Source organism: Hylaeus volcanicus, chromosome 6, assembly GCF_026283585.1.
Source record: "Hylaeus volcanicus isolate JK05 chromosome 6, UHH_iyHylVolc1.0_haploid, whole genome shotgun sequence".
NCBI classification, from domain to species: Eukaryota; Metazoa; Arthropoda; class Insecta; order Hymenoptera; family Colletidae; genus Hylaeus; species Hylaeus volcanicus.
Genome location: NC_071981.1, coordinates 4503022 through 4530915, shown reverse-complemented (window position 1 = coordinate 4530915; position 27894 = coordinate 4503022). Strand labels below are relative to the sequence as shown.

At 42.6% G+C, this 27894-nt stretch overlaps 1 protein-coding gene across 3 annotated transcripts in view; it reads right to left on the bottom strand.

Annotated features, from left to right (window-relative positions):
* LOC128879118 (cAMP-specific 3',5'-cyclic phosphodiesterase) overlaps positions 1-27894 on the bottom strand; it is a 169632-nt gene that overhangs the window by 119374 nt on the left and 22364 nt on the right. The window contains exons 1-2 of one of the 3 annotated variants that reach the window (XM_054127991.1): positions 22531-23295; positions 6339-6676 (exon numbers count right to left, since the gene is read on the bottom strand). The exons of 1 other annotated variant lie outside the window; for it this stretch is intronic. In XM_054127991.1, the coding sequence (XP_053983966.1) occupies positions 6339-6472 (134 nt within the window). In that variant the 5' untranslated portion in view covers positions 6473-6676; positions 22531-23295. Of the gene's footprint in view, positions 1-6338; positions 6677-22530; positions 23296-27894 lie in introns of those variants that run through there. One more of the 3 variants, XM_054127996.1, reaches the window with a different exon arrangement.

Sequence of the window (27894 nt, the reverse complement as noted above, 5' to 3'; positions counted from 1 at the left end):
ATAACGAGTACCGGCCGTTGATAGCCGCGATATTATGCCAATAGACACGAGCACAGCTCGGTTTCGTTAAGCATACGGCGTAAAATTACACGCTGTGCACCGTGTCGTTTGTACAATTTTTTTGTTTGTTCGTAGGTCTATATCGAACTCGTAACTTTATTCTCCGCTTTGCTCGCTATTGTTTCGTGTGATAAGTCAAGTGACCAACTGTGTAACTGGACGGAAAGGTCGGTTGCCGTCCTCTTGGTGGATTTGTATTCGAGAGGAAGACAATCTACTCCCAATCTACTTAATATTAAGCTAGCAGCGCCACGATTTTTTTTTTAAAATCGCACGAGATATAAAATTACTGTTTGTGGTAGAAATTTGTAAAAAATATATACTAAATATTCGAATAATCGGACAATAATAAGTCCGATGTGATTCTGCTGATTTAGTCCTGGCAGTTTAAGAGAGGTCTTCGAACCTCCTAAAAAGGAGTACTTCTGGTCGAGAGGGACACACCGAACAACCATCCGAAATGCAGCCACCTTACGAACGAAAACTGGATGCAAGGCTATCGGGGAGAGGTTCGTGGTCCTGAGGGATCGATACGAACCGTTTCCTACCTCTGGTGCACAGGGTTGCACGTTCGCCAATAGGCGACAGCCCAGTTTCGCCGGTTGCAAAACCCAAGGAATCCTGGGCCATGCGAACTTGTCACTGAAGTTACGTGGGTCGTTGGAAGAACCCTCGACTAACGAGACACGTGTTCGCCGAGAAGACGTTCATCCCCGGAATTAGACGCGTCTGTTTCTTAATCTGCGATTAAGCTTTATTAATCGAGCGTTACCGTCGCGTCGGTTCTTTTCAATCCAAAGCCTAACGTCTTATCAAAAGTGCATGGAATGGGTCGAGTTGTTCACGAGATACCGTACCGGGAGACAAGCTTAACCTTTCTCATAGGCACCCACGTCTCTCGTAATACCTACAGATCGACGTGTCACGTACAAAAATTTCAAGTGTCGACAATACAGGATCGACAAATGACTCGACAATTGACGCAGTAAGATACAACCATCGCGAATCGGGGAGGTAGAAGATGGAACGAAATTTGAGCGTAACAGGCCACGAAAATTCCCTCGATTTCTCGCTTGACGGTCCGGAATTCGCATTATCGGGATGCTATTCGTTATATCGATACCAACTACGTTGATAGTTGGCGAATAACATTGAATGGAATGCGATCCCGTGGCAAAACTCGTTCGTATCATACGAGAAAACGGGATACGAACGCGATCGCGATTCGGACGAGGAGGGGAAGACCTGAAAGAGGAGAACGGAACGGAACGAGCCACGAAAGACTATAAATAACAAGTTAATAAAACATCACTCGGTGCTCTTCACCTTTGGAATGCGGCATCGATAACCCAAAGAGGAATCGCGTACACCGGGTGTCTCTTTTATCGTGACAACTTGCTTTCGATTACACGGCAAGAACATTGTTCAACGAATTACACAAACGGTAAGCAAACTTTTAACGAGAGTACAACTTTTACGCGAAATAGAAATTAAAAAATGATGGTTTTAGACGCCTAGTTTCTTGCATTCTGTATACAAGCGTTAACACGAAAAGTGGCCCGATGTTTTTTCAATTGGAGAAACAAGTGCTTCGTGTCTCTTGCAAATTCGTGTAGCTGTCAGAGAGCGTAAAACCGCTGAGATATTAAAAAGGAAAAATACGAATTGTAACACTCTACTCGCGTAACGAGGCCGACTCCGCGATGCGTTCAACTACATGTGGACTCACCTGTAACAGATCAAGATACGTCGTGTTAAATGTAGTTGTTGGTATTATACAATAACTCGCGTTGATGAAAAAAGAAAAGAATTTCATCGTACCATCCAAGTCGAAGCCATTTTTTTGCTCGACTCTGATTTGGTTCTGGTTTCGATTCCAACATATACTAATTTTCGTGAAAAATTTGCTCAAGGCGAAGCATTTCATTTGATGGCCAAGGCCCTCGAACGAAAAGGTGCTCTGATTTCTGAGACGCGTTTGCAACGTAGAATAAATCGAAGAGGAAAGTAGAGGTGAAAAATGCGGTGTTAGACCATCATGAAATCGATATTTCCGGATGCGTCCGGTATCGCGGCGGCTTATGGACGCTCAGTTCCTGAGCTTTCGCTCGAGTTGTGCTAGCTGAGAAAATATTCGCGTCTTCCCACCGTCGGCGTCGTTTATATATCATTACCGCACTCGCCAACACTTTCACCAAGCCCGAGTCGGTAGTAAAAATCTTAAGCTTAATCTTGTGTTCGCTAGCGAAACGTCGAAAATTTGCTACGTTTAAGTAAAAAGCGCGGATGAACAGGACAGTCGTGTTTAGCGAACGTGTTCAGAACGATCGCCACCCGCTGTTCCCGACACGGAAGTCGACCGCACGTCTCCGTGACAAATTCAACAGTACTTTCAACGTATTTTTCCGTCCGTTGGTAGCCGAGAGTGGCGAATAAACGTCTCGTCCAGCAGACGAGATAACAAACGACGCTTCAGCTGGAATGCCGTTTCTCTAGATGCGAAGACACGAGACGGTTAATCGAACCGAAACGAAACAGATCTTCCGGAACGAGTTCTCTGTCTTCGTTTAAGAGGAAGGATTGGGGACAAGTATATCCTCCTATTTACCATCGTTCGAGGGTGTTCCAAGTCTCTCTCGACTTCCATTCTCGCCATAGCGCCACTCCGCACCGTCTATGTACGTCTGTTGGATGTCTTCGATTGTCCTCTAAGGAGAAACGGAACACACTTTGACGCTCGACAAGTTCACGAGAAATGCTTAACTAGATCTCGCCTCGATTCTGATAGCAGAATCCCTGAAAGCTGTGCGACTAACCTAACCTAGATCCGTTCATTATAATCTAGCCATTCAAAGTTTTACATTCGGATTGGCCTTCGAAGATAGGTGTACGGCAACGGTCGAATTGTATCGAGTAGACGCTAACAAGAATACGCCAGTCAACGTTTTGCCTCTAGTTACATACTCTCTGTTGCATACTTATTTCTCGCAAGAGATTATGTCCGGCAATACAACGAAATGGCTTGAATGTTCGTCGAGAATGAAGACTCGTTAATAACTGCCATTGTTCCCTCGCGTATCGACCTCGTCCATTAATCCGTGACCAGAGTTTGACGTGGCAACGCAAAGTACGATAGGTTTGCAGATAATTCCATTAACGTTGACGTCGATGAATCAAACGTACGATGAGTTTGAGATTAATCTCCTTAAAAATACCAAAAGAACCGAGAACATGGTCAAGATTCGTAAACTTTGCTACCCTTTCGAAATTCAATAAAGAACGCGGAAGAAACTTTACCGTTTATTATATAGTAGTAGCGCAAGATGTAATTGTCTATTTTAATGCAATTAAAACTGGTAATTAATTTATCTTCGAAAGTGGGACGAACTGCTGTAGACACGAGTTGTATTCTACGTTGCATCTACGATACAACGAACTGAGCCGGAGCAAGCAAATTAATTATACCGTCACTTGATACAGAATAATAAAAGGTAATTATAATTTAATTATGCGCTCCAATTGTCGAGCAGAAATGGGCATATATTTTAATTCGCGACGTTTTGCGACCATCGTGAAATACAATGTAATTTTTTGTAGTAATTCAGGCTGTAACGTCGCGTATGTAATATTTGATTATTATTCGTTAGTCGAAAGTATAACTAGGATATATTTTTGTGATATCCGGACCAGGACCACCCACGGGACTTTGTCTGGCGTTCTTATCCGAGTCTTACCATCGAGCGTTTGTTGTTTGCAATATGGACGAGGTTCTAGACTCCAGAAAGCACGGTTGACACGTGCCTGGTATATTAATAGCCAATTGTGGCAAAGACGTATTTACACGCGCCTCGTACGACCGTTCTAAGGTGACGCGAACATCTTTTTGCGACGCCACTTAAACATTCTGGTCACGCTCATCGGAACCACGCTGTCCATCCTCGATTCTCGCCTGGATCTACTTGCACTGATACCGATCCAGACGAAACGAGCCAACGATTAATTAACGAGTCGTTGGACGACTCGCTGCTTTGTTTCATCATTTTTCGACAAAACAAAGAAATATTTCCTGGGTAATGAGAGCATCGAAATAATTCATAATTTTTAACGAACAATATATTTCTACGTTGAAAGTAGGAACAAATAACTAGACTGTTTATTAATCGGAAACGTAATAAAAGTTTAGTCGATTATTCATCGCTTTTTCTACTTTTTACACGAAATTCGTAATGGAAGAAATTCGTCAGGTTCCATTAAGCACGAATCTCTATCGGCTATAAACTGATAATCACCATTACAAATGTTCATCGTGAATAATAAGCTTGCAAATCACGAATAATCGACCACTGTCGACTTCAATCCCCTGACTCTGGCGAACGTAGCGGCTTTGGAAAGAACGAGTAGGTTGTGATTAGAATAGACGAGTGCGTCGGCCGATGGGAAATGTATTTATTGTAATTAAAAAGCGAAATATCGAATATAAGTAAGAGAGTGATGAATTTTCCACTCGCAGGGTATTTCGTTTAAAGCGTCATGGTTATGTACATCGCGAGGGAACGAAGCTATAAAAAAATATTTGTACTAAAGTTATTTGGTACGGAAGACGAGATTGCATTACTTGTAAGCGAATCGTTACATATACCAAGAGACCGTAATCTTTATGCTTCAGGATCTCTAATCGCCTTAAAAGACTCCCTTACCTTTCCAGCTTGGAGGCGGAAAAATTGAACGAGAAGGCGCTACGATGCCGACGCGACAAAAAATCTTATCAAGTTTCGCAGATGCTGTAGCACGAAAATAAAATTTCCGCGAGATCACTGAAACGATACCGTTTAAGCTCCGACGCGAACAACTTTTTCCTTCTTTAAAATTAATTTCGTATCGTTATCCGAATAAAATAGCGTCCGATATATTTCGAATAGAAACTCCTATATGTGTATCCTATGAATCGATAAATATTATTCGAGTGCCGAATCGAGTCGCCGACGAAGGGAATTGGATCAAAGATGAAAGGAAACGAATTTGTATCGGTTCAATGGACAAGTTCGGAAGCTGTCTTCGATGCAACGGTCGACCACGGAATTTATTCCATTTCAGAATTATTCTCAGAATCACGGTTTCGGTCGCGTGCTGATAAATCTTTCCAAGGTTTAATTAAATTTCGAAATTGGAACGGTGAACTGAATCGGACGAGAGGTGGTCAAACAAATCGACTGAAATTTACTCCGGGGCAGTTGCATTAAATCTATTTTCTTCTTTCCTTTTACCGTTTACCATTTTTACACATTTCGCCCAACCATTACAGCGATTTTAACACAATAAAACACTTTCGTTGTTCACAAGACACCGGTATTTTAATGATATATGTATTTCAATGAAACTTTCGACATTTTCCACGAATTTATCGACACGCAAAAACAACTTGACTGCGTGGAAAGATCAACCCTTAAACCTGGATACAAATCTCTTGGCAATTGCCATTCGATTCGTCTGGTCGATAACATCTGCCCATCGAACACGGACAAAAATTCTATCGGACCGAATCCAATTTTTCCTCTGAACCGTTTACCTCAACAGGTGCAGCAGAACCTATGATTGCAGTAGGGCTGTTGAAATCTGACGATATTCGAGACAGATTGGTTTTTGAGAAAATCGAGAAACGCAGGTTCAGGGACCTCCGGTTATCCAAACGTTTCTCCAGGATTATTAATGTGTGCCGATTCAAAGAATTCTGATCAACTTTCCAACCCTGATACAATATTTCCCTTACAAGCACGCGAATCTATGTACATTTAATGTATATTTAATTTCTGCCGACTCTCACGCAGGATCGAGATATCAAGTTTGTCTACAACGAAAACGGATATTAACCATGAAAAGAACAAATTTGATGCATATATAGTAAATGTAATTGTGTTTTTGTCCTTTTGAAAATATCGTTGGGTGGCTCGCGGCAATTTCTTATTCAAGAAAAAGACACATATCGGAGTATCAACAAGTTTCGTGTCTCGTCATCGCCTCAAAGTCCTTTCTCTGTATCGAACGGTGGGCTATTGTCCGGATCGAGATATCAAGTTTGTCTACAACGAAAACGGATATTAACCATGAAAAGAACAAATTTGATGCGTATATAGTAAATGTAATTGTGTTTTTGTCCTTTTGAAAATATCGTTGGGTGGCTCGCGGCAAGCTACCATATAGCTACCTAAGTAAACCCAGAGGTTTGTAGATAGAATTTGAATCAGGCGTTGATTGGTTGTAGAAAGGGCAAAGAAACTCACCCGCAGATCCAGGAGTGCCTCCTCCTGGGCACGTTGCTCTGCGGAACGAGCAACAAAGGTACGGTGCCCTTGGTGGTTCCACCATTTCCGTTGCCGGCCGGAAGCCTGAGCTCCGGTACCTGAAGGCTGCTCATCTTCGACCGTGTCACGCTTCACGTCACCAAAACGACACCACCTCGGCCTCGGCGCGGGCGTCCTCCTCGCAGACCCATCGATCACGCATCACTGACTTCTTGGCTCGTTCGGCTTTCACCGAATCCGCAAGAATCACTGCCGTCCACTCTGTCGCTCCGCTTCCTTCCTTTTCTGCTCCTCGGTTATCGGACCCTCCGCGACGACTACGAAAGGGACATTCTCGATCTGTACTCGCGGAAACGAAATCGCTGCCGCATCTTCTCTCATCCGAGGATAGAGGCTACGCACGGGAAACGCGACGCCTTCACTCGTTACATGTTTCCAGGCGGAAGTAAAATACCAACGAAACTTGCAACCACTGACGACCAGTTTCGTTTGCATTTTCGTTTCGTAATTTTTCAAACGAGCCCCAATTATTATTGGCCAGATTCGATCCACTCGAGTGTCGGAATTCCCTTGACTCTTTACGAGATAAACGATGGCGGCGTATAACGATCGTATACAATTTTGGAAATTTAGTCAAATTCCCATCGTCTGCCAAACACAGATCAAGGGAAATCTTCCTACTCGTGAGACTCGCATGCGCTTACACGAATAATGTTTTCTCGATAGTATCAGTGCTATGCGAAACGTGAAAATCTTTCCACTTTCACAGTTGTTGTTCTTCCCCACTTCCAGTCAGATTAATTACACGTTACATCGTCAAATTCGGTCGATATGGATTATCGCGATCGCGCCTCCGTCACATTTATTTCTCTGTCTAATTAATAATAGTCGCGTTAGAGTACGCGTTTGTTACTTTAAGTTAAGTTAGTTGGTTGTACGAGTATCCGTCCTCTATCAAACGATTATTAATCAACTTGTTTTGTTTGTTCAAAGGTCCATACGAGTGACCAACTGTGTGACTGGGCTGAAACGTTGATTGCCGTCCACTGGTGCGTCTTATTCAAGAAAAAGACACATATCGGAGTATCAACAAGTTTCGTGTCTCGTCATCGCCTCAAAGTCCTTTCTCTGTATCGAACGGTGGGCTATTGTCCGGAAAAATGGCATTGCTCGAAGACGTAGCAGGGAAGACTATGGAAGACACATCGAGCGAGTAATCCGTGAAATTCATAGCGATTATCGACAGACTCTACACTTCTAGAGGTCTCGTTAAGGCGAATGACAATTGTTAGACACCTTGGCTCGAGTGATTGTGATAACGTCACATCTGGCGCGCGCGTGTGTGTGTGTTTGTTCAATCACGGTGTCGGAAACTGTGCCAGAAACTGTGTCGGATGTTCCCTAATGAAAGAATCGCGGTTTTTGTTCGGCGACCAGCTCCTTCTTGTTTGCTCGCAGCACTTTTTTGCCAATGATGAAACGTCAATCCTGACCGTGAACATACCATGTTTACGTAAGTGTGCCGTACTGCGAGCAAGTTTAACGTTGATCGCGATACGTGTAAGATTACATTCGGATGGAAACCGGCAACCATATACATGTATGTATGTAGTTCGTTACGCGATTCAAAATTATACGTAGCCATCATTGTTTTTATGGACGATACGGTACGTTTTTTCCGACTGTTTTTCTTTCAGTTAACGGGATCGCAAATGAAATGTACATAGTTTAACCGTACGTCGCGACTTTAAAAGAATTTAATCAAAGTTGAATTGGTGTTCGCAACGAGATGCGAGAATATTCGGTATGCTTCGGAAAAAGGGGGAACGACGAGGCGTCCTTGATTTTGTATGTTCAATTTCACAGTCAGAGGGTCGTACACGTCGGAATATAACGTCAACTATACTTAACCGAAAGTACAAGTCATCTAGAAAAATCTGATCGACCGTGGCATCCAATGGCTCCTATACGCGATGCAAATAGGTCGTCGAGTAATAATTTGGCCTATTCAGGGTATGCATCGTATTCGCGTTAACGATAACGATAGTCTTCCTAATAGGGATCTTTTAATCGATTTCTCGATACTCGTATAATTTTTGTTCAAAATATTATATATCGCTACTCTACACGCTGTACTGCTGCACCAGTGGAATAATCGATAATCGATCGACGAGACGGTCGCTTTGACTCCTGTCGAGGCGCAACAAGCGCTCGCTTATTAATTATAATACAATAAGGGTCACGTGTGCAGCTGCATCGTTGTACGACACGATACGCATTAATTGCACAGCCTAAGGTCTTTCTTTGACCCTTTCCCTCTCACACCACGACCTGAAGGCGATCGTTGTGTGGTTCGCTCAGGGCAAATCGCGCGTTTATTAATAATAATAGTAAACGTGCACCCGTGCATCATCGACGGTTTGCACTGCACGATGAAACTTGACGTCCCAACCCTCTTGTTTTCGCATGTTCGTTGAAACATCGCGTACACAGGGGCTGTTTGTTTTCCAATAACGAAAATATACAGAGTTGGCAAAGGTAGTACACGACCAGGGATACAAGGTTTCCCCGCGGAACGTTGAGATGGGTAAACGCGTCGTATCTGCATATACATATCTGTATATGTAGAATGAATCCTGTCAGTCTCGGGTAGACAATTTATTCGCGATGTATCGACTCGAAATTTCAGTCATCGTTGAGTTTGAGCGAAAAGACGCCTTTTTTTGCTAACTCGCGACACCCTTTCTAGGGTTAACGGACAACTCGTTAATCGTAATAACGCGACGTTATATAGTATACCTAATCGAATAATTTCTTTCGTCTGGAATCGTAGCTTGTAAGGCAATCTTCCGTTAACGAACGAGATCAGGTGTCGTTCGTTTACCTCGATCAAAGCCATCGCGTTGCGAAAATTACAACAGTCTCCTTGCTTAATGAAAATAGAGGACAACCCTGGACCGGAGAGTGTTTACCTTGTAATTACCGGCACGTTAACGAAGAAAATTTATCGACGAAACACGAGAGAGCTTCCCGTTGGCCCGTCTCGAAGAAAAGGATCACTGTTCTCGACCGAACGAGAACCCTTTCCACCTTTCCGGCAACCTCCTCGAGCTTTATCGTTACGAAGCTTGGCGTGCGGTCTAACAAAATTACGACGGGGGACAAAGTGCGTTGATTACAGCGAGCCTTACAGACTCCGGACTTGCGACGTAACACAACAACGCGAGGATTTCGTTTCATTGAGCAACGATAAGTACGGATGATCCGAATTAGTCTAGGGCAGACGTTTGAAAAGAAAAAATCAATGTATCAAATCCTATCTAAAACTTGTTGTCGTTCCACGGTAAGCACGTGCAAACAAGTAATCACTGAGAAAATGATATTCAAACTTTGACGATACGCTACAGATTTTCCATGTTTCAGGAAAATTGTTTTTCCCAACGATTTATCTTGGATAGGGAAAAATGTTGAATAGCTGTGATGCTTTCGAGGACGTCGCGTCGCCGTCGTGATATTTATTAAGCCGAGATGCAACAATTTCCCGCGGGAACACGAAATGAGGTTTCCATTGCGGAGAGATCGCACGTCTGTATCAAATCACGAGACAGCATTATGACATTGCCATTTCTGTGCCAACGAATATTAATTAAACAGAGATTCGCCAAGTAAAAGTAATAATCGAATCGTGAGACCTCACGGTCGAACAAGAGAAAAGATCCTTTGCCCGAGGCCAACGATGTCTCTAATCGGAAGAGAGAGGTTCACCGCGCGACTTGTCAAACACTAGCTCAAAGTCGCTTTCTTGTATTTGTTCTCTTGGCCACGAAAACGCATTCATTCCCTTGACATCTTTCTTTCACAGTGTCACGCCGATGCCGACGCCGACGATTAAGTGTTGCAGTGTCGGCTTAATTACTGTTTCCTTCCCTTCGCTCCCGTCGCGCGTCGGTCGCGGCGTCACTTTGCGCTGCACAGAGCTCTTTCCGGTTTCTTGCTGTTTTATTTTTCGATTCGGAAATGTCCCTCGGGAAAGAGACCAACAACTATTTGCAAGAGAATAAGATCTTCGATGATTACCATCGACCATGAAACAACCTTCTGCTCATGAACATTCCCGATCTGGATTTCGAAACTTTAACACGATCGATGGACATCAGATTTTATGTTAAATCGCAACGCAACTCACCGAATAAAAGTCATAGCTTTAGGAAGAAAAAGTAGATAGAAAGAAGTGGTCCCTTGAATAATTTTAAATGATTGAACATGAGCCAAAGCGGTGTCACTGCTTCAACAAGACACCCTAGAGAAATTATAGCATTTCGTCGCGTTTCTTTAAAATCGTCCTATGGTTATTTTTATAAAACGCAATCAATGTTACATAGCTGAGTAAATCAGTCGCATTCCCTGCAAAAGCAATTTCTACTATTGGTTGTACGATCGTAGAATCCAACGATCAATAATTCTTGGCTTTCAGTTTGTTGCTAGCGAATCGAGCGCATTCGATGGATCGTGTTCAGCACCGCGTACAAATTCCGATCATCCCAACGACAGAAATGGAATTCCCGGCATCCTAATTATTAGGGAATCTTGCGTAGAAACCGAAATCCTCTGGCATCCGAAGCTGCAGGATGGGAACGTCAGTCGTAGAGACGAGGAGCATCGATTCCATCGGTTTTTCCCGATCGGGCCAACTATTAATTGGAACGGAACGGAACGAAACGGAACGGAACGGGTTCCGGCGTCGATCGTTGACTGCACATCGCACTTGGTCGCGAGTCCCCGACGTCGACGTTTCCTATCGAGAGGTCGCCATCGGTTCACCCCAGACGAGCCTCCAGAGACGGACTACGATCGACTCTTTTACTTAAAAACCAGTGCCAACTCGGACACGCGGAAAAACTTATGATCGATCGATGAATCCTTTACCTTTTCTATAATTTCCCAGCGAGAAAGAGAAACACTCGAGAAAACGAGTCGGGTACCTATGCGTTATCAATCCTCGATTCAACGAGTTGCTAAAGACAGTGCTGGGGATTCAGTTTACAATGTAAACGTCACTTGTACGCCACTTTTAGATCAAAGTTTTAGCTTACAACGTAATGTGACTTGTGCGCCACTTTTAGCTGACAAGTTCTCGGTTCTTTAGCATTCCGAATGCGTCGCTTAACTTTTCCGCTTTTCATATTTTGTCCAGAGTGTACGGTGTCCAAGGCTTGTTGCAACTTGCAACCTCCGAGTTCCGTAGCTCTTAAATCGACTGATATATCCAGAATATCAAACTTTTAATCGACGAAAGCATTAAATTCACCTTTCAGCGAACAACAACAGAGTCACTCGGATTTTGCTACAAAGAGTAACAAATGCCACAAATATACCGTATTCGTCGCTATAATGGCTTCAACAGTTCCAAAAATACACAAGATATTGGATTTCGCGATTGTACGACCTTTGCTTTTGCAATCGAAAAGCTTTCGCGTCGAAGAGCTTTCGATCTTATTGCAGGCAAGTTTCAATTACTTAAAATCATTCGATTCCGCCGAAAGACGGCGTCGATAATCTCGTTGATTTATCCACACACCGAACCATATTCCCTCTCTACTATTTCACGTCGAAAGTATACACGTTAAAGTACGTAAACGATAGAATTAGTTGCCGAATAAACCTCGATTACTCGATTACTCAGTAACGCGTCATTTTCCACATTAATTTCCATCGATCGATATCTATTCGTGTTTGCTGCAGAGCATTTATTGCACGATACCAGCGAATAGTGCGATACAAATATACCTGATTTCCATTTAATTGCTTTGCGCTGTACAATGTACTTGTATTTGTACGAATTATGTTTATATGCTAAGGTACTATACAACATACGTAGCTTTAACTAATTTCAACGATCAATTTGGAGAGGATTCTTTCTCGACTACATTTCACGCGGATGTGTTTAATTTTCTGTAGAAAGCTACAGCTATTCACGGTACGGGCTCGAAATATCTTTGCGTAAGATTTGCCTTGATACCCAAAGTTTCTGAGAGATTTCGTTTTCCTAGCTTCCAGATTCTCTCGAAAAATGTCACGAATGATAAACGAGGAATTCTGTGATTTTTCTGTCATTTCTTTGGTTCTGCACTGTCGAAAAGCAATGGAACATGAAAGAAATACTATAACGTGGAAAAATGTTTCAGACCATCGCACCGACACCGTTACCCGCGGGCCGGGCGTACCGATTGAACGATATGGTACAGAATGAATAATGGAACGTAGTTGGCCGTCATTTCGAGCGGGATCGCTGCGAATACGAAACGAGTTCTAAACGGATTATCTTGGTGCCGCGGCCGGGCCGGCTGTACAGCGCCGAGAAGTAGAATGAGAAAAAAAGATGGAACACGCGCAAAAGGCCGAGTAACAAGAGCCTGTAATTTGCTTCATCTCAAAGAAACTCTAAACCTGAACCCGACGTTGACGGAATCGATGGAATAATTGTCGAATGAAACGTGCCAAGAAAATTTGGCATTGGACGGCTCGCTAGTTTCCAAAGTTTTCAGCTTCGATAGAGTAACAACCCTTCTCCAACCAGTTTCAACCACCTGGTAAGAATATTTAGAGCGTGGGAGACTAGCTCGACCAGTACCCTCGAATGCTTCGTCAAAAGTAAATACATAACGACATTTCGATCTCTTTCGATAATCTTTTGTCCGTTTGCTAGCAAAAAAATTAATTCGAACAAAAGTATCACGATACACTAGCGTCTCGGTTGTAAACACTCGAATGGGCTGTATCGTTAGCGAATAAACAAAGACACTGACTGCAAGCTGTGTATCCAACAAACTGTCAACGTTTTCGTAATGGTCATTTATTTGTTCACACTGAGAGAAAGCGAGATAAAGAAATTGATTTCAGACTACAGACTACAGACTCGCCTTTATTACAAATCAAAGTCACGATCGCTTCTTACGTTCTCGTTAAAGTTATTGACTCGTTGTCAGATTTTGTTTCTACATGTTATATTATTGAAAACATTGTAGATCGACGTTCGATCTAATCGCCAATTCACGATACGAATATTTATAGCGGAAGATATGGCGCGGCGACGCGATCTTAACGATCGTTCCATGTCACGGACGACGCGCGACGTGACGATCGATTATCAAGTCTGCTCTTGTGTTTTTCTTTCATTGGAATTCGAGGTACGCTATCCAAGTAGCTGGAATACGACGAAAGCGTAAAGCGCTACCCTCGGTACCGAAAATGCCTTCGGAAGAATAAAAATCACAACAACTTGTGCAATTAATACATTCAATACCGTTACTTTAAATCTGAAAAATAATTGCTTAATTAAGTTTGTATGATTTGAACGCGTAATGTCATGTACTTGAATTACATAACGCTAATGTGAAATAACGAAAATTACGTAGATTGAAATATAATAGTTAAATAATAATCGATTCGGTCAATCATTCCGCGCGAAGGAATTTAATTCGAGTTGGACAGATGTTTCAGAGTGCAAAATGCGTAAATCGTCGGCGAATTAATAGCGTGAAACGATCGATCATCGACTTGGATATACATATTATACTCGTACGTTGCACGCGAACGATATATAATCTCGAGAGAGGAATTTAGAACTGAATAACCACAACGCTTTAACGAATTACGATGATGCACCAAAGATCCCAATTTTACAACGAAAAAATTAATCGGTCGGAATTTTGTCAATTTCCGCATACGATAATTAAAGAATCGTGTCATCGGAAACAATTTCGTAACGATTATGGACGATTCAGATTCAATTCAGATAATTACCAAATATTTTCCATCGCTGATACCTTCGAGAACAATAGCAAAATTGAAACTGATTTGATACTCTGGTTGTTCATTTTAATTTCTGGTTGTTGTTGGTTATTGGAGACAAATGCAGACGCCTCGGACGTTAAGTCAGATAGCTGCAGGAATCGGTATCTCCCAGTTAAGGGTAACCGTAGGGTAAGGTTCCAATTGTGAGATTGTTGGAAAAAGTGCAGCGACTCTGGCGCGAAGTCAGATAGCTAGCAGGAATCGGTATCTCCCAGTAAAGGGTAACCGCAGGATAGGTTGAATTAGGGAATTCGGGTTGAATACACTGAGCTTAAATCGTATCGTTGATGAATACTACGCGTCGCGGATAAAACCTCGCAACTTATTAATTTAATTGAATAATAACTCGAGCGGCAAAGTTATTATGTTGTGGGATCGTTACACAGGCTAGGATTGCTTGTTATATCGTGAAGGTTTAGTAATTGACTTAGGAAACTTTGAATTTACACAAAAGAATATATATATTCAGAATAACTATACTAAGTTACAAATGTGCAGTGTTGTGTTGTCGCGGTCGTGTGTAGTAAACGTTGTATTTAATTACCTAATTGTTGCACGGTGTTAACGCACTGGCGATGCGGGGGTCGAGTGTGATTCTAAATGCCGTAATAGATGAAAACCGTCTTCGCGGATCTATAAAGTTAACTTGATCGAAAGGGAAACTGAAGCCCGATCTCACTAAAGCACACTCTGCAACGATGGACGTGATGTGACTCTACGTAACTCTATCGTTTTAATCCCTCGAGCAACGAAAATCGTGGGTTTATATACCCCTAAATGTTGGTGGGGATCCGTCGGTGATTTCCATATTGGGAAATCTGACGGTTAGGATTTTCGTGGCTCTCAGGTGAGCAGCTGCGTTCCCTGGGAAACGGTAGATAAGAAGTCTTCCCACGCAACGCAAGTCGAAGATGATGTTAAGAGTATGCAGCTGCAGGATGCACTCCAGGGAGACCGAGCTCCAAATTCCAGGAGGGTAGAAAAAATAAAATTGATGAACGCGAGCTTCGGAAACAAACAGCGAGTTTCTGTATACGTAATTAATTGGTAAAGAGGTGACGTTTATGTAAACGAAAAAGCGAAAAAGCGAAAAAGCGAGAAAGCGAAAAAAGGCAAAAGCTGATACTTGGCATAAAAACCTTGACGCAACTGTATAAACAACGCCGGTAAATGTATGCGACCAAACATGCTTGCTTTTCGTTACTCGTTCTTTTTATTCGCGAAGAAATACTTTTTTTTTTCTTCTCGTTCTGATTTATTAGAATGGTTTCTCATCTTTTTACCGAGAAAAGAACAACGAGGCGTTGGCATCGGCGTCCGTCGTTCCGACGTCGCGGTCGGAAAATTACCTACTCGTGGAAGATGACGATAAAGCGTTTGCCTTAATAGAAATGCATTCATGCGTCGGTGCTGATAGGTTTGCGACGAGATATGAAAATTAGTCTGCTTTCGATGTGAAAATGGTGCGTCATTAGGCAAAGTAATATTTACTAGCGACCACCGTCGCTATTAATATCGGTTACACCTCGCCTGGTCTCGCTAAAGAAAAATTTGTAACATTCGTTACAAACGATCAAGACGATGAAAACGAGGTTTTTAATATGTACACATGAAATTTGTTAGATGAATGTTAAATGCTGCTCGCAGAAACCCTTTGTTTCCTTTCGAAAAATATCACCAAGCTAAAGTACTTGGTTTAGTTAATTTTCAACTTAAACATAATTATCATTCCGATATACTCGATCGTAAACTACACCCATCATATCTTTTCGATGATAATAAGTTGGTAGATTTATGGCGATCTATCTACCAGCATAAAAAGTTGTAAGAGAAATGAGAAATACGTAACGAGGATTTGCAAAATGGATCCCAGTGGTGGGCCACTGTGATCGGGAGCGTGCTGGAAGCGGTCTAAAACCGGTCGACGTTAATTTATAGCCTGTTGCGGTATCATATTGCGATCACGTATGCATTTACACGTTTATGTCCAGCCAGCGTTAAACGATCAGATAATTTGTGCTTATGAAATCCCAATGTTTACACAAACTTTCCATGATTCGTTTATTGTCCGTGAACTAAATAATTCTTTTTGAATCTCGGCCAATTAGCCTTGTTTTCCAAAGTATTTACACGGTTTATTAAAGCTACTTGACAATCTTCCAGGTATATACATATATATCAATGACAACGTAGACTAAATATAAAAGCACAATTTCATTCGATGTTGGATACATCGTAGCGTTCGCAACCAAGACTACGATATACATATATCCAGATTCACATTGTAACTACGGAACAACTATGACAATGCCTAAGACTTGAAAGAACTCTGGACAAAGGCACCATTTCCTAATTACACGACAAACGGTTCCGAATAATGGGTTTCTATCGTTCACCGAATTCGTGCATCTCTCATTGTCCGTGTCTTGCGCGGCGGCGGCGCTGGACCGAGAAATGTTCAGCTTTTGCGTTGGTAAATCATGCGTCGCTCTTGCCACTTAGGTATCGATCAAACGGATGATGTATACACGATATGCCTGCTGTAAGGCTTCGAGCGCGGATAAAACGTCTTTTCTTCCGTGAAAACAAACTGCTCATGGGAAAAGAATACTTTTGTTGTTTTGAGACGCTTCCGCGTCGATTCGACGAGATTATATACAATAAGACAAAAAATTTACCAATTTAATCACGGGGTGAACATTTGCAATCGTCCTAAACGGAAAATTGATTTCAAACAAAAATGATCGTCCTCGGGTCTGGTCAAAAGTTTCGCTCTGTGAAAGAATCGTAGAAACTGTTGGATCGTCGGGGCGTCGGCGTCGGGACGGTGCGATCCAATTTCCCAATAGCGGACAAGTAGAAGCGCGCGTCGCGGGTGGTGAGGCCGTGCAAAGAAGGAAACCTGTCAAGACGGTGAAAGAAACGGTCGTTTTATGACACAGAGAGGAACGTACGCGATTATGTAAGCTAGCGCGACGTAAAAGTTTCTTTCAGGAGGCTCAGTGAGCGAGAAATATTCGCAGATAGGATAAACAGCTACCCTTAAAAGCGCGGGAATCTCAAGGGTAGTCTCGGCGAAAGATGCGAGAACCCTTATTCCGCTAGCTAATAAAATTATCCTGTTGTCGGAGCCAGTAATGCACCTTTGCGTCAATAAAATCTACTGTGTGGAAATATATGTATATTTCCGATAGCCCGTCGCGGGCCGCGTTCACGCTTCAAAGAGACCACGGACTTGTCCAACGAGCTGCTACAGCATCGAGTTGCGCATACATTTTCAATGCGGCGCGGCCGCGCACTTTGTTTTCACACGGACAAGTACACGTAAAAATATCTACTTTGTTGCCGCAAAGTCTATTGCGCGCTATACACGTGTTTCGCTCTGAATAAGCGGTAAAGTCCATAGTTCAGGGACAGTGGAACGATTCAATCGATTTAAAACATAATGTAGAACGATAGGATATTGTAGCCGATGCGCGATGTCGGCTCACTTTGGACTGTTATTTTCAAACATTTTTTTTAATACCACCCGAAAACTGTCGCGGTTACAATTAACCTGTCCCCTCCATACTTTTATAGCAAGTTTACAGAATCACGGCTGTCGTTGAATTATTCCAAAGTCTACCGTTCATCGTTACAGTTCTCATCGTATACTATATTCTCGATGTATGCTGTTTGCTGTTATAAATTGTCCAGAAACGCGTTCATCGTTCAACGTTCATCGTTCATCTCGAAACGCCAATCTCCATGTTCTCGGGATAGTATTACTTGGCTGATTTACACATGAACGTAGTTCGGTGTACGAGTTTTAATAGCTCCGAAGGAATATGAAATGGCGTCTACCACCTGCCACGTCCTCGCGATAGGATCGGTACGTTCGAATCCAGGGGTTCCAACTTGTGCAGAGGCCGCATTAATATTTATTGCCAACTTAAAACGCCGAGTAAGCCTCTATTAAGCGGTTGTCGCAGACGGAGCAACCAACTGCCAACGCCACGGCAACACCTAGACTCGCATAATATATGTACGAGCACCGATCATGTTCACAATGACTGGAAAGTTGTCTCGTGCAACATTTACGCAGCGCGTCTCCTTTGCCATGGAAATCCCGCGGAAAAGTAACCAAGATACGCTTTCGTCGAAAGTGTCAAATCAAATCTAATACGTAGCAAGTTGTCCGGAAATGTTGGAAGGGTTTCGTTACCGCTTCATCGGTTTCCAAGTTTCAGACCACTCTCACACCGAGTACAGAGACGTTAAAGCCAAGTTAAACGCCATCGGTTACCGTTTATCGTCAACGACAGTTCGAACAAGAGTGTTTCACCTGTCGCGGCAGTTTGTCTACGCGCAGGTATTATCCGTCATACGAATGTCGCTAAAATCAAATCGCTTTCTTAACGAACACGACGAGATAGACCGGTATAACGGTATTCTCTTTTTCCAGTTCGAGTCCATAAAAGTTTGCGCGTCAACTTTAGCGTAGTTTGAGTTTTCCGTGTTTGTTCGGGTCGCTCGGTATCGCGAGTCAAATGCTTACATAAAATGCAAAATGTGTATGCGAAACAACTATTACACAAAAACCGTGTCAACTCTCGTTGAATAGACTGTACTTGGTTTGGAATTGTGAACTGTGAGAATGTAAAAGCTAGCGCGACGAGTGTCTTTAGCTTCCAAGTATGCGCTTTGTTACCAGGACTAATTACCTTCGCGGCTAACAACTAACAACAAGAACACGATACATACAAAAAATATCGCTCGACTACTCGACTGCTCCTCGGTATGTTGCCAAAGACATCGAGAATTTGTTGCCGCCGCGTCGCGTCGTTCGCAATTCTGTAGGTTCTGATAACGGTGTCCTTTGGGCTGAAAAGGAAGCTTAGGCTACTCCGAGGATTCATTCCCGTCATCCTTTCGGTAATCCCAATTTTTAAAGAAGTAGAACGGGATTCTTTGGACGGGGATTATAACCACGGGAACCAACCTTGGTCCGAGACATGTTCTCGGATACGTCTAAATCCTAATTTAATGAAGGGACGCTTCGTCGAATATAGCAATTTTCCTAAGGATTGGCAACGAAAAACGAAAAGTACAGTTTCGGAAATTGCGAGTACCGGGTGCCTGCATCTTCCGAGAAAAGCAGGTGGTTTCAGCCAATAACGTCATCGACTCGACGCGACTCGACTCGACGCGACGCGACGCACGGCCGCAGCGGAACTTTGAAATCGCGTAGCCGATGTTCTCGCGCAATTTCCATACGATTTCTACGTTGTCGCGATCGACAGTTGCGAAAACAGCGGAACCCGAACGATCTGTCTCGGTATACGTGCAAAGATTTATCTCCTTGGCGTATACACGACACGCGTAGTTCGGTTAACTCGTAACGCTTGTCAAAGTCGCAAACTACCGACATACCAGGAAAATCCTCGATTCCAATTCGTAGCGTCTAGGAAATCGAATCGTTCGAAAATATAATCCTTTTCGGGAATCAAGTCAAAGAAAATGATCGCGATAAACGTTGCCTCGATCCTAACACGAACAATAATAATATTATAAATACGAATTTACCAAGGAAAACAGGTTACAAACAGAGTTGGTGCGCATTTCCGTCAACAGGCTTCGTCTATTCTTAACGGGCTGGAGTTGAACGGAACTCGTTAAAATTTAAGCAAATAAAATAGAACGCAACAGCGAAACAAAAATAGAGGAGCGAGAGGAAATTTTGGTTAACGCGAGAGAGACATACGCATGGCTTGGTTGTCCTAAAAATAACAAAACCGTCGCGATCTCGATACAGAGAGCCAGAAGTATAGGTGATAAAGGGACCCTAACAAGGAGAACAACTAACCTTATACTTGACCTTTTCCGTTTAGGTGATAGTTTGGTAATAGTTTTTCGCTATAATATCTTGGATATTTAACTGGTGCCTTGTCAGGCTGCTCGCGTTTCGGCCACCTGTAACGCGCTCCTCTTCGGAAGACTTGTCGATATAAAATTGAAAAACTATCCATTCGATGTTGATCTACAACTCGGCAAAGTTTAATGGAAAGTATGCATTCTCTGAAAAACTCGTGATAAACAGACAAGAGATACTCGTGCGCTACCTACATATACATAGAAAATTGAAATGTACGTATTGAAAATACATAGTCATCAGACTTTGATAGCGATAAACGGTGCAACACACATAAATTGATCCCGTTATTTATTCGTCTCGTAACGTTTATTTGAAATACTAATAGCGTAACGCGAACCGTCTGAAATAACAAATATTATATTTCTCTTAACAACGGCGCAAGTTTCCGTATAAATCAACCGGTGAACCCGGAAACGAGCATAACAAACTTGGCGAAAAGGCGAGTCGCGATAACCCAGACCTACCACTTTCCTCTATAACTCTAAACAACTCGACGAAAACTTTTCACGAGCCCGCAACAGAAGAGTCTTGCTACCACGTACAATTACAACTACAGAAATAGGTTAATAATTAATTACTCCCAGTTTCCGATGAACAGGCTGCTTCGAATGCTATCGCCTACATACATGTATGTATACACTAGTATATAAAGAGAAAAGGAGGAGCCGAATATTACGCGCACCCATCGTATAATTTCAAACGCTTCGTGTTTATCGTAATTTACGATTCCCAAGTTTTACGAAAACTAACAGACGCGGTCCAAACGAAGATCAATTTCATTTAGAATAAATGTAAAAGAAACGTACTTTGAAATGTAAAGAAGGAGCAAAAATATTACGGGGAGACTAAACCAAGGAAAGGGAAAAGGAAGTTATATTTAGCTTGTCACGATTCTACGCGTGTTTTCTATTATATTTTACGATTCCGGCCAGCCCTCCTACAGAGCACGGATAAAGAAGGAACGCGTTCGGAATGTTTCTTCCTTTCTGCGCGATAACCTCTTTCCGTGCGTTACGATGCCGAAAACTAACGTTTGCACGTCGCATAGCACTGATACCTTCCCATAGATCCGCTTATTTTCCACAACGAAACACTTGTAATCTATTCTTTTTCTATTTCTTACTTCTCTTCTTGTGTATCTCTCGAAATATAATATTTTCTTTCGGAGAACGTTCAGCGCACGAGACACCGGTCGAGTACTAGGCGTTTTTCGAAACTAGGAAATCTAATTGGTACATTTTCACATAATGGCGAAAACTGAAAACTATTTCTATTATTATAATAATATATAGGTTGGTAACGTTGCCGTTGCAAAACAAAGCAAAAGTGAATGAACGATGAATTATTATTAGAAATAAAAATAAATATTTGGCATTCATTTCGTGCAATGAGAGTACAAAGAAAAACGAGTCCAAGCTACAGATGGAAAACCAACGATGCACGTTTTCATTTTAATGATCTTTTCCCCCTCCGGATCTCTCCGGATCTCTCCGGATCTGTCCGGGTCTCTTCGGGTCTCCGGTGGTCTAACAGGAATTTTTCGAAACAAGGTTCTCGTGCGCGACGTCTCCGTGCGTCCCAAACAAATTTCCATTTAAAAAAGGATCAATGTTAGGCATTCTCGAAACGAGCAGCTTTAACAAAAATACAAAATCTATCGCAACAATTATATAAGGGAGACGTGGTATCGTAATTTCTTCACACATTGTGTGACATTGTACGAATATGTTTCGCGTGTACCGTTTACATTATCATTTCCGACTTTACTCTTTAATGTTGCTACATTGCTTGTAACCATGTTCGGTGCTTGATTTTTCGACACAATCGATAAGAAAATTCAGACGTGTAAATAAAGCAATTTTTATCTGGTTGCAAGTTTCTTATACTCTCGACAAAATACACCGACAAACACAGGACACGACACGACACGACACGGTACGACACGACACGACACGACACGGCACGACACGACACGACACGACACGGCACGACACGACACGACACGGCACGACACGGCACGACACGACACGACACGACACGACACGACACGACACGACACGACACGGCACGACACGACACGACACGCCACGCCACGACACGACACGACACGACACGACACGCCACAAAACGACACGACACGACACGACACGACACGCCACGACACGCCACGACACGACACGACACGCCACGACACGACACGACACGACGTAATGTTTATTGCATCCGAACGAGGTTGCAAGGGAGCCACGATTGGAATGGCAAAGAAGAAACGATCTAGTGAGGTTTGTTTGCTTATAAAAAAAAAAAAGTAAGGAAAGTGCGCATTTAACGACTGCCTGACATTGGACCGTTTTCGTAGAGGCGAACAACTCTACAACGAAATTTACGTAATTCTGTACTCACGTGATCTGCTGGAGTTGTCGTTTCTTCCCTCCTAATTAGATGCGAGCTGCCCTGTGCGTTCGCCGGCGTGTCAACGCACTCGCCGGCGGAAAAAAAGGGCAGGTCATGTACAGTTTGCTCGCACAATATCACAGAAGGCGACTCACTCACAAAGAACGGGTAAAAAATACGCGAAACATCGCGCACACCGACCGAATCCGCGCGAATAGCTGAACGGAAAATAAAGAAACCAGCGCGAACAAATCATGCCTCCTCGACTCGAGATACGAGATGCGAGATGCGAACGCTGGCAACACGGTTCACTTTCGCGATACGAACATCGCAAACATCGCGAACATCGTTTCCGATTGTAATGCGCGAAACGGTGACTGGCTGGCTGTTGCTTTTCGCCTTGTAGCCACGAGAAGTCGCGAAAAGGACAACACGACGTGTGCGCGACGCGTTCACTATCCGGCGCCAACCACTGTACCCGACCGACTGACTGACCGACCAACGAGAACAGACTAGACGCGATAAAAGAATAGTGACCAGAATGCCGTGCCGTGCCGTGCCGTGCCGCGCCGCGCCGCGCTGCGCCGCGCTGCGCCGCGACGCGACGCGACGCCCGCGCCCGTCACGAACGCGGCAACAGCCGATCAGGGGATGAATGGAAATGGAACTACGGCCTCGTCGTTCGGGATGCGTGGTTTCCAAGCGAGTCGTCCACCCTCGCTACACGATTCGAAAGGGAACGGGAACGCGAACGCGAACGTGAACGTGAACGGGGGTGGATGTGGATACTCGCGACGAGAGACGATCGAGACGACCGCGACGACCACCGCGTCGAGGAGGCAAGAAAACTACCCGCGCTGTGGCGCTGAAGGCTCTTGCACGGGCTACACCGAACACCCCCGACCGGACACGGAAACGAACGAGATCTAATGTTGCGAGCACGTTCTTTTCAATTAATCGCTTGCGCGCGATGCGCATTCTACCCTTTTCGGTTTTCGCACATCATTTTCGAATACACCGTCTACAGTATATATTCGCCAAATTTCAACGCTTTCTAATTCTCACTAGTTTCCTCAAAAATATCAATTATTATCGTTAATGTCATCTACGTATCTCTCATCGTTTACGTTTCCCCTGCATTCGTTCTGTTTAAGGAGTACAACAGCAACGCATAATGAGAAACACGTGATTGCGATGCCTTGGGCATTCCTTACGACCCAATAGTTGACATCACACGTTTAACGGCTATTACATAGCCATTACGTCAATAGAAACGTATCATTAGTAACCGAGGTAATAACAATAGATTAGGAACGTATGCAGTTAGTAGATACAAGTGAGTGATAATTATACAATTCTCCATAGTATCCTATCAATGTTACATTTATCGTCAGACGTGTTTAGAGATAAAATAATACATTTGTTAATTATCCTGGCACCGTTGTAGTTGTTATCGGTTTGGAACGAGGATTCGTAGCGTTTTACGAACGGTCGTACGTTATCTCGCGCGTTCCTGAAACAATCGCTGATATACGTAATCTGAAAAATGGACAATTTGCCGTTCGATGCTTTATTATTTCTGGAAAAGAAAAAAAAACGCTGTTGAAACAGGAACTAGTATACGCGCTGTTATCTAATACATTTTTGTTTAAATAAATTATACACGTGTCATTCAATTTCATACATGTAAAAAAGAACTAGAATTCGCGCAAAAATATCGCAAAAAGGTTTTGAATAATTTATCTCGCGACGTATATATTATTCAAAAATGTCCGATTATCCAAGTGCACGTAGACACGTACGACTTGATCTGTGGTCATACATATAAAGAAAAAGTGGCAACGTTCAGTACAGCAACGAGCCGTTGTGTAATAGAAATACTTTACTTGAACCGAAATTTCGTAATGTATACTTGTTGCTCGAAAATATTGAAAATAAATAAATAGGAAGAAGAAGAAGAAGAAGAAGAACGATGATATCTATAATATTAGTGTAATATCGTATAATCCATTTTAGTAAGTCAGGTACGAGCTTGTATTTGATAGTTTTAGCAAATTATTCATTATCGATTCCGCCAGTTGTAAAATGTACTTAACGGGAAGGAATACGAAAGTTTCAACGAGCACAATTTTCGACGGTCTGTTCCATTTTGTTAAAATTCGAGCGCATCCCAGAGATGGACGAAAAAACGAAACTTTTCGGATAAGTAGATTTGAAACTGTTGGTCGAAACTTTTTAGTCGAGGTGAATCTGCACCGACAGTTCCATCGTGACAGTTCCATCGTTCTCAAAGAATACTTACTTTTCTCGAATCGGAACTAAGGTTTTCTCGATATTCGTGCGATTTCTCCCAATTCCGGACACGATTTTCGTTTCCTATTTTCCCGTCGGCGTCCATCAAACCAGCAATGTATCTACGTTGTACATATATACCGCTAGAAAGGTAGACGCGACGCCGACGCGACATTCAAACTAGTGGCTATCGCGTCAATCGTTTTCCCTGTTATTATAAATACTCGATTATTTGTTTAGCGAATAATGATGGATGAAAATTCTTCTTTAGTCTCGATGACCATCGGACAAGCATCGGAAACATGATATAATGTTTCTTCGAGTAAATCTCTAAATTCCTATTACAATGGATACATACACGTACATAATAGTTGGATGATTGCGAGATCAGAGTTCGCCGATGTAACTTTCTCGCTGGCGAGCTTGACCTCTGAAATGTGAAGTAGAATCTCCGATATCGAGGAAACCGTCATCATTAACTGTTACGTCGACGAAGATTGATCGTGACATACAGTTACGATCTCGACTTACAATTACGAGTAATCGTTTGATCTGCTGCTGAAATCTTGTTCGTTCCAGCCAAAGATTTCTCGTCAAATTAATTATTACACTTTGCTTTCGACAAAAATAAACGCTCGTTCGATGTGTAAAGGGATTATTTTCTTCGCTATATTTACGTATCATACACAAAGCATCCGATGATGCCTTGCTCTCTTTTTATGTTTGAAGCCTCGTTACACTTTGAAAACACCTCCTAGAAAAGCATAACTTGTACAGTCTACGGATAACTAGTAAAATATTATAATTATAATGTAAAAGTAGCATCTTATCTTTATTCACCTATTTATCTGTCTCTATCTAATTGCTCAAGGTTAGGTTAATAACAGCGCGTAGCTGCACCTCGGCTTTCTATCGAACGCGTATATATTTTTATTTCTACTCCCACGCATTAATTTTCATTTCTCCTTTGGTCGATACTACAATAAATTTATCCAAGGTTGGTAATAAACCTCGCTACATGTAAAATACTAAAATACGAATAAAATGAAATTTGTAAAAGACGCTTTGCATTTGTTAACGCATCGCTAGAAGAGGTCGAATTACGTTTACAAATGTTTTACTCGCGCACACAGCCATAGTGTGTGTATCCTCGTGTCATGTGTGTTTAATTAACGCCACGAGTTACAACACTATACGCGGAACTATATGAATTACACGCGCCTCTCTCGTTCGTCCATAACTAACACGTTATGCAATCAAACGATATACTACTTTCCCAGATACTTTGCCCACCGTACCGCTTCGAACGCCGAAAATAATTACTCTCTCGCCGCTATAATAATTGGACAGCTCGCGCGGCGTCGCGTCGCCCGAATCGAAGACACGGCTATGCCATGGCATGCCGTGGCTCGGCGTCGGCGTCGGCGTCGGCGTCGGCGTCGGCGTCGTTATTCGAAGGAAATATACATTGTGAATCGAATTGGCTACCGAGGAGAAACGTTCGCGATAAGAATGTACGATAGCATCTACCTACGTTATCGAAATCAAACCACAATCGTGGCACCAGACGTAATATTCAATGTTTCGGACTTTTCAGTAGGTAGAAAAGAAAATTTATCAAACGAGCAGGATGAGTAAGACAAATCATCTTTCGTTCCTATCGAGGAAACTGGTAAACTTTACCAAAAATACCACGAGCGATTCATAGAAAATCCCGAGTTCAAGTATCGAACGAAGAATAATTAAAACATTTTGTTACACCGCGTACATAATTATATTTATGATGTAATTTATACAGGCACGACAACACTTGCCAAGTAGTGGAACACACGAATCTTGAACTCATTGCCTCGCACCCACACGCGAGCATCGTCAAGGGGAAATTGGTGTTAACGACACCTGCCGAGGAATCGACTCGTTTCGCACGTTACACCTCGTGTATAGGATTAAACGTCTGCATCGCAGTTGCGTTACGCACATCTACCAGACGATGTTAATCCAATATTTGCGTTCAGGGGCTCAAGCGAAACTATTTTTCACAGTTTCTCTAGACTATGACGCGTTATGTCTTTTGAGATATTACAAACAACGCGGGAATTTGACACTTTTACGTCTATTCTTATCGTCGATAATGACAACAATAATAATAATATTGTACGAAGAAGTTTTATTTTAAATTAACCACGCATTTCTTGCCAAAGAATTTACTACTTCCGGTTCCTGTCGACTGTTCCGAGCACGACGCTCATCGATAAGTATTGTAGTTTTAATATACATAATTGGTAGAAAGGTTCCGAGGAGAAAAGAGCTTCTCCGAAGGTTCCGATAAAAATGAACTTAAAAGCGGCCCCGGTACATTAAAAATTGTGATTTCCCTGTAGCAAAAGAATACCTTGAAACTTGAAACGCCGACACACTTAGCTTCGCTCATTAACGTTACTTGCAAGTCGATAGTAGAAATCACTTTTATTCGTCTATTAAGATAGTTTTCAAATAAACAACTATTTCTGCCGAGTTATATTATATGTAGGATGCAAATTCTAGCCAATATTTCTGGCATTCTTCACAAACAGTTTCAGAATTTCCGGTCCAGGAAGGCAATTTACGATCTCGATTTTCCTTAAACGATCATCGAGGATTTCAGTCTTGGCTACACGTTACTTCGTTAGACATATTCGTTTTTTCTATAGTTCATTAACTTTTTGCATATAAAAAAAGGACCTTGGTACTCGTGGAAGACAGTACCAAGACAGATCATTAGCAACATTCAAGAACCGGCGTTGATACGATTTCGATTGAAATTAAACAGTTATAAACGTTTTTCGGCGATTAGTAGGTGCAACATTTAAATTCCGTGCCGGTGGCGCCATCTGGGCGGTTCGATCAGGGAAGCTCCGGCTGAGTAATAGGATAACAGAACGCTAGCGGAGGTCTACGCTCGAAACTGTGCGAAAGAGAAAGATATACCGTGCGAGAGGGATAGAGAACGCCTGCGCTGGAAACAGCAGTGCGCATGCCCAGAGCACACTCATTTGTTCATCGATTGTTTATCGACTATTTACAAATAATTCATAAACTTTT